Source organism: Lates calcarifer, unplaced genomic scaffold (genome assembly GCF_001640805.2).
Source record: "Lates calcarifer isolate ASB-BC8 unplaced genomic scaffold, TLL_Latcal_v3 _unitig_1199_quiver_3382, whole genome shotgun sequence".
NCBI classification, from domain to species: domain Eukaryota; kingdom Metazoa; phylum Chordata; class Actinopteri; family Centropomidae; genus Lates; species Lates calcarifer.
This window is the reverse complement of record NW_026115356.1, coordinates 1-13,219: the sequence shown is the minus strand read 5'-3', so window position 1 is coordinate 13,219 and position 13,219 is coordinate 1. Positions and strand designations below refer to the sequence as shown.

The 13,219-nt window shown below is 38.8% G+C and overlaps 1 protein-coding gene across 2 annotated transcripts; it reads right to left on the bottom strand.

Annotated features, from left to right (window-relative positions):
* Window positions 1-519: 519 nt before the first annotated feature.
* LOC108887063 (proto-oncogene vav) lies at window positions 520-12,960 on the bottom strand. Of its 2 annotated transcripts, none has more exons than XM_018682235.2 (21): window positions 12,877-12,960; window positions 12,666-12,782; window positions 9,986-10,102; window positions 8,029-8,087; window positions 7,655-7,720; window positions 7,068-7,176; window positions 6,082-6,174; window positions 5,898-5,966; window positions 5,705-5,808; window positions 5,503-5,602; window positions 3,757-3,852; window positions 3,597-3,665; window positions 3,412-3,498; window positions 3,252-3,337; window positions 3,017-3,152; window positions 2,813-2,922; window positions 1,956-2,057; window positions 1,739-1,833; window positions 1,616-1,638; window positions 1,450-1,486; window positions 520-1,289 (listed from the first exon to the last, which is right to left on the bottom strand). In XM_018682235.2, the coding sequence occupies exons 1-21, from the start codon at window positions 12,958-12,960 to the stop codon at window positions 1,099-1,101; spliced, it is 1,950 nt and encodes a 649-aa protein (XP_018537751.2). In that variant the 3' UTR covers window positions 520-1,098. The 2 variants fall into 2 exon arrangements, with proteins under 2 accessions (XP_018537751.2, XP_018537750.2); XM_018682234.2 differs by having other exon boundaries at window positions 524-1,289; window positions 6,082-6,177.
* Between the last annotated feature and the right edge of the window lie 259 nt (window positions 12,961-13,219).

Sequence of the window (13,219 nt, the reverse complement as noted above, 5' to 3'; positions counted from 1 at the left end):
GGTGGACCAAGCGGTCATTGCACCATATGAATGAATCAGTGGATCAACATGGATAAGTCACTTATAAACAACCTCCACCCCAAAAACAAATTAATCAAAAGCAGCTGATACTGATCTGAGGCAATTCACATAAAACGTGCACCGTTAGTGAGGAAATCATGCAAAGCTTGAAACAACTGAACCACAACTGTGTGGTGACATCAAAAGACGATTTATGGATAAAAATCAAATGAGAGATTGCGAGTATCTTCAGGTGAAGATTTGTAATAACCATTAAAATAGTTTGTTTGAGAGTAAAAGTTTACTGAATATTATGGATCCACTGGGCTCTGGTTCAACAGTATAAGTACAGATTAAAGCACAATGTTGTGCTTGTTTTCACCCTTTTGCTGCAGATACTCCACACTACCACTTTCACAAAACACACCTTAGGTGTAAGAAACTTTACTACTTTCTATTTGTGTTCTTTCATGTCAGTACAAGTAGTAAAATAAACTTGCAGAGAAACTTTATTTAGATTTCTAAACACTACAGTGAAAAATAAAGGAATAAAAGGCCTTTAACTGTCAAAGTTAGGACAATTACATAACTGAAAAATAAAGCTGTTTTGGCAGCTTCTTGAAAAATAGTAAATAATTCATACACAAACCTAAAGGCTAAGGAAAAATGATCAGCAACAAGGTAAATGTCATCTGAAAGGCTGTTCCCACAGCAAAGTTTTCAACTTGTAACAGGAAAAGCACATATGTTACTAATAACATTAATGATGGCTCTGTTTTATTCAAGTGTCCCAGTAAACCATGACAGTGTGACAGTGAGGCAGCATGAACAATATACCAGGACCCTGAAACTGAAGCTGCATTAGGGTTTGATTTATTTTCCAAATCAAAACCTTTTGAAATGAATCACAGAATAAAAAGCAGAAAGACAGACGTGCACGTCGGGTACGAGTGAGGAAATGGAAGACAGAGAAGAAGATGCAGAAAGGAAAAAGACAAAAGAGACTGAAAAAGACAAAAGCATTTCACACCTACACATTAACCACAGGAAACCAGGCTTGAAAAACCCAACAAAATAATGTGTGACCCTCCTCAGTTTTCAGAATGCAGAGTGAATTGCTTGAATTTTTTTTTTTTTTTTTTTTAACGTTACCTCCCACCATGGCAGGTCGGCATCAGCCCGGGTCAGCTCAATGATGTCACCTTTGGAGAGGTGAAGAGGTTGGCCGAAGCCCACAGGAGGCGGAGGCAAGCCATAATACTCCTGACATACCTCCATCTTAGGAAATCCTGAGAAGAAGAGCGAGAGAGAAGAGATGCTGAGATGTTAGGAAGGAGACCTGACAGGCAATGAACACACTTTATTTCTTTCAAATATTTCATTTACTCTTTAAACACAAAGGATGTTGTTCTGGAGAGTAAACATGATGACAACACATAAATTCCTTACCAACGCTGGAGTGTCCGGAGGACCTCTGTGTTTTATTCTGGAGGAACAAAAGACAAAAGAACTGGAGTAACTGTACCTCATGTTTTATATATTTGCATGAGTTACATTTAAAAAAAGACATAAAAGGAGATGTTATTATTCATCACCTCTAAAGGAATAATCTTACCTTCCTCGTAGTGCCAGCGTGATCTGTAATTCCAAGAGGACAACCAATGTAAGAAGCGATAATCACAATAATTACACTGATTGGAAGCAGTACGTGAACTCAACCACATGCATGTACACAGACCTGAGTTTCGTCCGCAGGCAGGGACTCTGCCTAAACACTCTTTATGTGCAGCCATTTTACAGCGAGTGCAGCGATAGCCCTGGAAAAATATCCCTCTGCAGACAACAGATGGAGAGATTCAACCTCAGCACACAAGTCTTTAGTGGGGTTTTTTCCTCTCTTTTTAAATTGGAGCTAAGAGAGGAGCTGTGAGAAACAGCTAGCGAGACAAAAGTACCTTAACAGCATCGAGCAGGCCTTGCAGGAGGTGGTGTCCTCGAAGCAGTGCATCTGGAAGTCGTGGTTGTTGGCTGTGGAGTTCTCTGGACACATATTTGACCTGCAACCATGAAGAACAGCTGTTTTGTCAGAGAACCAACCAATCACGGAGCACACTGAAGGCACCAACAGTTTAGTATTTGTTTCTGATGTTTTTACATCATATAATTCACAAGAAGATCCTTTGAAATATTAAAATATTTGATTACAACAAAGAAGCTGATTAACTTAAAACTGCAATAATAGATTTTGTGGCTACTTGGAAGGTGAACACAACCCTGACATATCAACACTTTTTAAGTTGGTATGTGAATGTGAAACTGATAACTGTTACTTATTTATACATTCAGCAGAAATGGAGTAACATTATCATGAATACTCTTCTGGAGTGTTCACCAGCTAGTTTCTAATTTTGTCTGCTGTTTGATGCTTTGCTGGTAATGCTCAGTGGGTTTGCTAGCTTTTTTTTTTTTTGGCTACTGTGGTCAAAAGCGATTCTGTGAGAGTAGTGAGAGAGAACCAAAAGAGTTGTGGCCCAGAAAACCCCAAAAATTAGCCTAAAGATGCTATAAAGACCCATGCTGAAGGGGAAGTGCTGAGTCAGGTGATAATTCTCTGTGGGTTTGTGACCACAAGTGACTCCTTTCACATTACACATGGTCATTGTCTGCATGGTCTGCTTTAAGGATTCCCAGGGTAACACTGCCTCTGAGCTGTACCCATTCAACATTCTGTAGCTGCATAGGAGACACTGTACTCTTTTTTAAAGTCTTTAGCAAAGGTAGTGTGTGTGTGTATAGGTGTGTGGTAACTTACAGAGCCATCTCAAACTGCTCCAGCCATTTCTTCTTCAGTTCTCTGGTTTTGAAGAATAAGTCGTACCCACACCTCCCATAGCAGTCCAGCAGGAGGAACAAATAGGACCACTGCTCACACACACACAAACACACACAGTTAGTCTTATAGATGTACTATCTAGTATGACTGGTGCTACAGAGTGAAGGAAGCAGAGGAGAAGACCTTTTTATTGTCCTTCTCTCCTGTGGTTTCATCTCGTATCTGGTAGTGCTGTAGTTCAATGATCTCCTTTAACTCAAAGGTCTCTCCACTCTTCTTCTTACACACAAACATGGCTTTATCAAAGAGGAATGCATACCTGACAAACAGCAAATCATAGAGAGATACAACAAAAGGTCAGATAAACATGGCATTCCCACGTGAAAAAAATACACAGAGACACATACACAACACACACCTGTCCTGCTTAGACTTCTTCTCCGAGCTGCAGATCTTCAGCTCTCCATCAATCTTGGGGCGACCATAGAAAGCTAGAGACTGAGTCTGAAAAGCAGAGGAGAGGAGGGTAAATAAACAAAATGGCTGCCATGAAGAAATATATGAAAATGAAAACTCACCATGTTTTCTATGGACAACTGGAAGGACGTGATCTGCCTGATGATCTCATTGTCTCGCTTCACCTCGTTCACACACTGCGCCAGGTCCTGGAAACAAATACACACACACATACACAAATAAATTCATGTTTAAATATAACACATTTAGGGCAGTGATCAAAAGTCACACAAATACACACACTTACTCTCATGGCATCAAGAGCTGTGCGTAGATTTTCCTTATCTGTTGGGTCAGTGGTATGCTTCACCAGCTCCTGCACACAAATAACCCACATCAAATTATAGCTGCTGGATAAAACAGAAAAGACAACTAAGTGTAAAGCAAGCACACACACTCTCACATACCTGTAACAGCAGGTGATATTTGAGGACCCTCTGCATAGGGACCATGAGTAAATCTCTGAGAGAAAAACGTCCACTATTGGCTCTCTTTGAACACTCCTGAGGGAAAAGGAGAAGGAAGTGTGAGAGAAGCAAAGTGTGCCGTAAACCACAGTCAAGGATGTTGGTGACAGACACAACCTTCATGCTAGTTTCCTCTAGTGGCAAAATGTGGTACTGAAACAAAAAATCCCCTTGCGGTAGGGGGGATTTTTAGTCATATAATAACACGTACCTGACAAACAGATACACACATACAACAAAAGGTGTGGTTTCGATTTGATACCAAGTGATGCCAGGGATAGGATCACCATTTTCAATACCGATACTGAACATGAGGCATTTCCTCTTTCTATTCTCTGTTAATGACTAAATCACATGAACATTTAAACATAAGTTAGTTTTGGTAAATAAAATTTTGGAATTCTCTGAGCTACCAAGCTGTCATCACTGCACACATACACACAACACAAAATAAAACATATTGCAGCACTGAAAGGATGGTTCATGTGCCCAGAATGTGTATCTATCTTACTGACACGAGTATTGATAGTTTATGGATTGAATCTCCCACCTAACCTGTGGGCCAGAAAGCATTTCTGTTGTTGGCCACTATTACAAAAGCCACATCTGTACAACTGTTCCGAGAACACCTCAGACAGCATACGGGGTCAAATACTACTCTTTGTATTATATAATTTAAATTTTGATCATAACTACACAAAATGTACTTTTTGTGCATGATGATGTCCCAGTCAATCTCATAGAATATGAATAAATTAAAAATGTTCATCTGCTTGCGGCACTAGATGAAAAGTCAGGGATCACCAAAGCTGTTAGAATTCATACAAGTTGTTGATATATTTTAGTATAAACCAAAGTGGTGGACCAATCAACTAACACTGCCATCCTAGTGAGCCCCTAGTGAGGCAATAAATCCATTATGTACCCAAGTGACCAACATGTCCTTATGATTAGGAAGTATTACGAGAATCAGTTTGCTAACTTTTCTCTTTCCTTCCTGTTTCTAAATAGATTATGGATTTAATACAAAAAGGACACCATGGTCAAAAACGGTTTCAATTCATTGTGGTGAAAGTTGCTCACCCAGCACATATGCCAAAAATGTTTTTCTCTCTTCCTGGTTTGTTTTGGGATAGTGTTGCCCATGACTCAACATGTGCATCAGTAGGTCTTTCTCTAAAGCTGCTGACTCATCCCACAATCACACTCATAAAAATAGTTTTTCCAGGCTCCAGATTTCCAGTTTTACAGATATTAAATTTCTATGGTTTCTAAACTTAAGAAAAAAATGCAGTAAATGTCTTTGTGTGCCACTGAAGCCGACCAATAGAGGAATCAGTATCCACCTCTCTTAATACACACGTCAAGCTAAATGCAGTTAAAACCTACTAATAACACTATAGTAATGAAAAGCCACATTGTACACAGAACAGCACACAAGTACACAATCCCTCACTGGCTTCCCACCAAACACTGCCTGTTATTTTCAACAGGGCCAACCAACTCTGGGCTGACTTCAGTGACTCTGCCTTTAGTTCAGACTTTGTATTCTACAGTGCAGTATACATCATTTGCTCATTATATGCCAGTTACTCAACATCAGTAAAAAAAATATAAATAATAATTTTAAAAAAAAAATCACATTTCCCCTGTACTTCTGCCTTTGAAAGTGTGCTTCTTCCTCACCTCCAGTTTCATCCTGATATCCTCTCTCGTGTTTGAAAGCTTGTCGAGGTGTTTTGTTGCTGTTTCCACCTGACTGCAGTAGCGACCGTACAGTAAGAGCCTGAGGGGGTTAACAATATTAAAACATATTATTTATTATATTTATTATTACATTATGCACCTCTAATCTCACTGAAAATGTGTGTGTGTGTGTGTTGTGTACCTCTCCTTGTAGTTAAAAAACACCTGGTAGAGATTCCTTGCTCCATAATTTAGGATGGAGCTCCGGACCTCCTCCAACAAATTACGATGGGTGTTGGCCAACTCCTGCATACACAGAAAACATGTAAACAAAGCTAATATGTGAAGGTAAACCTGTACACATGACCAGGTGTGTGAATAATCTCCCCCTGTACCTCAATGTTGATGAAGATACTCTCAATGTCTTGCTCCTGGAGAAACCTTTCAAGCGGTTTCATAAAGTGCTGCACAAAAGAGAAGGTGTGTTTGTTAATCTGTACATATGAATGTCCACTTTCATGTTTGTCTGTGAATGTTCTGAATGAATCTTCTTTGGTCAGACTGAAAATGTGTGCACACCTGTAATATAGATTCCAGTGTGTCGCTGTATTTCTCTTCTGTCTGTCTGATCTCCTGCAGGCAGCACTCTCGTTTGTCAACACCTGTCTTCTGCTGCTGCATAAACACACACAAAAACTGTGAGGTGACGTGTGGAGAGATTTATTTATTTTGAGTATCATGGACACAAGTTGTTTTGACTTGTATCTTGCAGCTGAACACTGATCGCAGGCCTTTGTCTCTTTCACCCTTCCACCATCAACCCTTTTTTTTCCTTTCACCTTATGATTATAGTTCTTTTGTTGATGCCATTGTTTGTCAGCATTTTAAGCTTCTTCTGCATCTGTCATGAAAGTAATTTCTGCTGATTAGGCAGCATTTTCACGTAGTGTAAATAGTCAAATTGATGCATAAATATCCGACAACAAAGAAATGATAAAATGCTTAAGCAATACTATTAAATATTGATGCTTTTCAATTTCAGTGGCAGATCCTAAAAACTTCAGGGTATTTTTGCCCTTGTGAATTTCCAACACTTGCTCTCACGACTCTTCATTTACACCACCCTTCACAGCAAGATACATGAATTATGTAGCTGGGTTAGACATTATGTTTTTATGTTTTTTTATTATATTTTATTATGTTGTTTTTCCTGGATGGGGCTGCTATCTGCAGATGGAGACACACTGCAAACATCTCTGCACAACTCTGGGTTTTCAGTAACTTCTAACCTGGGGTCATACCACCCACAAAGGGTCTCAGAATGAATCTAAGGAATCGCATATCATTAACAGGATAGGGTTGCAGAAAGGTATATTTCTAATACACAAAATGATATTTATTTTTCCTTCACTATATTTTCAGGGTTCAAAAATGATTTAAATAAGATAAGAAAAAAAAATGAACACATGCTGGGTATCAAATCACAAAACTTTTTTTGATCTGTCTAAAATATATTTATGGTGGTAGATGCACCAAAGAACTAAAAGCTGTAACTTGTCACTCACAGCTTCAGGTGGTTCATCCGTCCTCATCAAGTCTTCATAGATCTCATCCCCCTCGTTCTCCTCATCCTCCACAAAGTCATATAAGTCGTCATCCTCATCCACTGTGTCACTGATAAACACAACACACACAGTATTGATACTATCATAATCTTTGTCTTGTCTTAATTAATATCATTATAAGGAAGCTTAAATGTACAAATATTCACTGTAAAAAGGCAGAGATGTATAAGATTAACTAAAAAATCCGTTTTTGTGTTTTGTACAATAAAACTCATTTGTATTTCTTTCACTTGCGATTGTCATGTACTGATTTGCGTTCTTGCTACACCCCTGCACAAGCTGTTAACAAACATGGGAAATGGACAGTCTGTATCAGGGAGGATGAATCACTGGTGTAACTATGTACAGTAACAGACCAAAGGCAGATTTAGAGATTTACCCATGATACCCTATTTGTTTTAAGATGCTAAAAAAAATAAAATAAAATAAAATAAAAAATCATCACCAAAAACAGAAGACAGCTTTTTTTGGGACTATTTCTCTTCCTCAACTGTATCATCATAACAAATTTGAGAAAAATATCTCACTCTATTTGGTCAGAGAGGCCGCTGTAGATCTCATCATCAGGAGCGCATCCTTCCAAAGGAAAAGGCCTGGAGGAGGAAGTATTTAAGCATTTTACTTATTACAAACTGTTATACAGTTGTAAGTGTTTATCAAAGAAGTCAACGACTGTAACTCCTCCTGTGCCTCCCCCATATGTAGAGACTAGTATATAAACAGATAAATACATAAATTCAAATTCAATGTGATATTATAGAATATGTCTTAATAGAAGCGGGTATAATGTTTATATAGTGCTAAACAGGAGGAGTTTAAGTAAAGTGTTACTAAAGAAAAAAAAAAAGAGAATTAACATGACTATTATGCAATTACGCAACAGAGGAAGGAAGCTACTTACTGAAGTCCTCTTTGTATTGCAATGGATGAATGAGACAGGATGGACAAAGTGTCTATGACCTGTCACACAGACACATCAAGAGGCATATAGTTAGTATACCCTGTAGAGAGTAAGACACAGGCTGGTAGACAAGCAGTAAGAGCTGTTTCACACCTTAAAAATTAGCGCTGAATAATTCTCCACTGACCTGGTTTCACTCATGTTGTGTTTGACTGTTAAAATGAAAACTGCAGTATCACAATGAGTGATCTCAGATAACCAATGTCATGAGAGATGTGATCAGAAACAAACTCAGAGATGTCACATGGCTCTTCAAATGAAACCTATCGTTCTTTCTGATTAAGCAACAACATGTGACAGTGAGCTCTAATATCTCTGCTTGTCTGTACTTAGTGTAACGCTTTTAATGTTTTGTAACTATGATGTGATCAAGACAATCATGGATTTTTTTTTTTTTTGGGCCATTAAACATTGTTTTTCCCTCTCCAAGATCACCCTTGACCCCTGCTCTGGTTGAAACTTTCTCTACTACAGTGAGAAACATAAAAATTCAAAAGTTGCCTCCCAGAACCCTGAACTACGGTTCTTCTCTTTCGGAGAGACAAATACAAATAAGCTGGGCCTCTCTCTCTCTCTCTCGTGACATTTGGTGGTGATATAAAATAAATATGTTGTCCAAGTAAAGACTGTACTTCTGAGTTAGAACTGCTGAACGTTTTTTCCCTCTGTTTTCTACTTTCATTCAAGACAGAGAAAGGAGGAAAGATGTAACAAGAAGTGAAACCCTGGTGGAGAAGTTGAGAAAAAATAACGTCTTAATGGATTGACTTTATAATAACTTCAAAGAAACTGTTTCACATTTTTGGAAATATGCTAATTCACTTCACAACAAGGGAAATAGGTAGCCTTGCTCTGCCTGAAAGTAACACAATCCACATACAGCAGTGTCTAGTCACTTTTGAGATGTCTATGAGATGCTAGCAGTTCTATCCAAAGAGATATTCCCCCTCTAAATTTCTCAGATGGCTTAATTTCAGCAATAGTTTGAGGACCAAAGATGTAAAAATATACAAAAAAGATAACAAAGTTTAGAGAAAAGTCCCAAAAATAATACACATTAGTGTAGTTCAATTAATAATCTCACAATCTCTCAGATTTATTCTGTGACCCTTTGAAGGGCCCCATCCCTAGGTTGGGAACCACTGGACTACACTATCAAACTATACATAAATTAGGTAGGCTAGCTCCACCTCAACAATGCAAAAACCTACTTGTAAACTGATGCACCAGTACTTATAATGGAATCTAATAATCTATCAGCCACTGGGGACAGTTTTAATGAATGATTACTGAGTAAGATTTACGTGTAATGAGGTACTTTACTTGAGTAAAAGATCTGAATATTGCTTCCACCACTGTAAATCATACTGCACAGATTCCACCACGCCTGAGTGTTTACAATATTTTACTGTACTGGATGACTGACTGGAAGCAGCAAAGTGAAACAAGAAGCTCAGTGACAGAAACACACTGTAAACTAAATAAACTGTAAAAGAAAAAAATGTAAAAAAACAGACCCCACAGTCAGGGTGAGGGTGAGGGTTCCACCTCCTGTTGACTCATTTCACTCTTAGGAGACAATGCTTCCTCTTTGTACTTGCAAATTAAATGAACACACATTTCGAATCTCCTCTTGTTCACAGTCAAAGTGGTACATTTGCACTGCACCGAAAGTGAAAGAGAACTGTGAAATTCTGAATTCACGCATTCACTGAGCCGCTTCAATTAGAAAATCACCACGCTACTTCCTGTTAGGGCTATGTGGGTGTCTGCAAGCTGCAGTGCTTCTGACTTCTACCATAATGACTGGCATATGAGTGCACAAGCAGGAGTCACGATTACTGCACAGACAGATAGATATATAGACAGATAGATAAATAGATGTGGTGGGTGATACCTTTGCGAAGTCTCGAACATCAAACAGGTCAAAGGCCTCAAACAGTTCACTCTTTTTGAGATGAAACCTCTCTTGGCAAACTCCCAGAAACGTCCGGATATTCTTCAGGCACAGAAACTAAACACAAACATAAACAAAAATATTTCTTTAGTTAAGTCCTGAAACTATTTGCCGTTTGATTCAATTTATCTATTTATTTGTGAAGTCCAAATGTAAGAATTTGCTGCTTTATTCTTGTTTTATTTTACTGTAAATTAAATCCAAATGGGGAGATAAGACAAATGAAACACAGGCAACAACATTAAAATGCATATCCTTTGCAAGATACAGCATTAACAAACAAAAACAAAGAAAAAAATGAGACTAAACATTTAAATGATTAAGGAAATAAACGGGCATTACAAACAAATTTTAGATGCATGTAATAAACATGCAAAGTAGACACACATGCTGGAGAGCACACACAAGGCAGCTACTGTTACACATCTCAAAGCAGGCTGGTTTCAAACAGACTTGACAGACCGTTACATCGTCAACATAGTGAGATCAAAGTGCTGCTAAATATTACGCTGGCTCTGCTGTTTGTCCAGTGAGACAACTCTCCAGAATAACAGCTGTAGCTAACACATACACACAACCACAAACACCTGCACTAAAAACCTATATCAAAGTGTATGCAAATGCTAATCAGCCACACAGACCACATGAACATGAGCAGTAATGCTCAGAAAAATGCTGGTACTGATGCTAAAAAGGAGCAATGTGAAAGGCAGAATTTCAAAGTTAAAATATATCTACAAGAGAAACCACACAGTATGGCTGACATGGTGGTCAGACATATGCAGTTTTACATAACTTCCTGAACCAGCTTCTCTCTCTCTCTCTCTCTCTCTCTCTCATTGTCTCTCTCTCAGCAGTGGGAAATGCGGAACTCTAATTTGAGAAAAGGGGAAATGTTGAGTTCTGACTGATACTGCTGCACACACTATATCACTCTGTCAGGACTTTATATTAACACACAGGCACATATCCCTCTATGAAGCACTTAACTCATAGCGTAGTAAACCTTATCGCAAGAGAACTGGGGAGATCCTCTACTCGTGTAAGGTCATCAGGTGTGTGTGTGTGTGTGTGTGTGTGTGTGTGTGTGTGTGTGTGTGTGTGTGTGTGTGTGTGTATTGTGTGTGCACGATGGAATGGACTCCTGTCTTCTGTTAATCACCGGATGTTTCTTAACAACTCTTGACCTCATAGGATTTCCCAGAGTTTCACATTGCACGTGTTGAAGTGCATTAACCCCTGCACAACTTAGACACAGACACACACACACACACACATTAAGACATCACAGTGAGTCCTATCAGATACAGTTTCAAGGACTTCCCTTGAGAAGTTTGGGTCAACCACGTGACAGCCATCCCTTTTTGGTCATACTCTCATTGTCTTTGTCTCGTATCCTCCCTCATCATTCTCTTTGTCCACTCAGAGACCACACATCCTCTTGGTTCATTTTTCACTCCAGTTTTCTTCTGTGTATTTGGTCATAAGTTAGCAGTAAGCATGACATCTCAAAAGCTTGAGAGTTGATTTTGATGAGATTTGATGAAGAAACAAGCAACAAGACATGAGTTTTCAGAAAACATTTCTTGGAATAGACATTGACATTTCAGGAAGTTTATTCACTTTCTTGTTAAGAGCTACATGAGGAGATTTGATGCCACTCTCATGTTTGGCTGGTAAATATGATGCTACAACCAGCAGGCGGTTAGCTTAGGTTAGCATAAAGACTGGGAAAGGGGAAAACTACTAACCTGGGTCTGTCCAAAGATAAAATCCACCCACCAGCACCTCTAAGTTCAGTAATTAACATGTTTCCCTCTTTCAAAGTCTTTGTGCTAAGTTAACTGGTTGCTGGCAACAGCTTTGTATTTAGCATCGAGACATAAGAACGGTGTGTAAGCATTCAACTAACTCTTACTTTAAACTGCCAACACTGACGTTGTTAGAGATTAAACAATATTTGCACGTAATTGTATATCACTGTTTTAGTATTATTTTGCACAGCTCTAGCTCCAGGTGCCGATAAATAAATATAATAAATATACTGTATTTCTTACAAATATAGAGGAGTTTGCAGATGTCATAGAAGCACAATGCTTAAATCTCAATCTTGCTACTTAAGTTTTGTACATTGTTGAGTCGTAGAAGAAAATGAAGAAAATTAGATCATTTCAACTTGTTTCTCATACAAATCAATCTTTTCTTCAGGATTTACTTTCCATGATTGTAGTGTTTATTCTGTTTTCCTTCAGACTAGTGCCACTGATTCCTACAAAACAAGCTGCTCTTTTGTGAAAAATGTTGACAAATCTCATTGATTATGCAGATGTTCTTTGAAAGGAAGCTTTTAGGGTTCAATAATGAACAAATTTACTTGACAAGATGATTTTGTTTTGCAGTGTCTTTCCTCTCTGAGTGCTTTCTAGTTGTTTCTCTTTGCTGTTCTTCTTCTTTGTCATTGTCCCCTCCACTCTCTACACATGCTCTGGGATTTGGACAGATATAGATCGCAGCATTTTCCTATCAGATTGCTTTGGGGCTTCAGTGCTGTGTGCTGGTCGCTATGGAAATGTCCTATGGAAATGGAGCAGGAAAAGGTGTCTGTGTGTGTGCTTGTTACCTGGGACATCTGTGGGCGAAGGTTAATCTCTCTCAGGTTGACGGCCTGTGGCAGCAAGTTGTTGAGCAACTGGCAGAGTAGCACGCCATCTCTTAGAGCCTGAGCCAAGTCACACACCTTTCAAAGCACAAACACACACACAAAATTAAATTGAGGAACCAAGACAAAAATGTGTGCTCATGTGCAGGTGTTTGCATGTATTCAGATTTACCTGTGCGCCCTCCCATGTGACCCGGTGGTTCTCAGGAAGAACTCGGCAGTCGATCAGCCACATCGCACACTGCCGCCACTCCATCTTTGTTTTCTGAACAACAAATAGACTCTGTTCAATCACAAGCAATATTCAGTAACCAGTGATCACTAGTGCTCTGCCCAACACCCAATAGCAGTGAATCAGTTTGTCAGATTATAAGTCAGTGCCCTCCTGACAATTAGACATAACTTACCTTCACAAAAAGCCAAGAACAACATTCTTTCTAGATAATTTTCTCAGTTTACACTGAATAGAAATGAGATGTATTAACTGTCTGAATTCACACATACAAAATAGTCTC

Excerpts from the sequence above, each read along its gene's own strand:
- LOC108887063 (XM_018682234.2), bottom strand. The coding sequence starts at position 12,960 with ATGGAGTGGCGGCAGTGTGCGATGTGGCTGATCGACTGCCGAGTTCTT. Across the intron at positions 10,103-12,665 it reads TTCGCCCACAGATGTCCCAG|TTTCTGTGCCTGAAGAATAT; the intron begins GTAACAAGCACA and ends GTTTGTGTTTAG. Across the intron at positions 5,603-5,704 it reads TTTTTTAACTACAAGGAGAG|GCTCTTACTGTACGGTCGCT; the intron begins GTACACAACACA and ends TAACCCCCTCAG.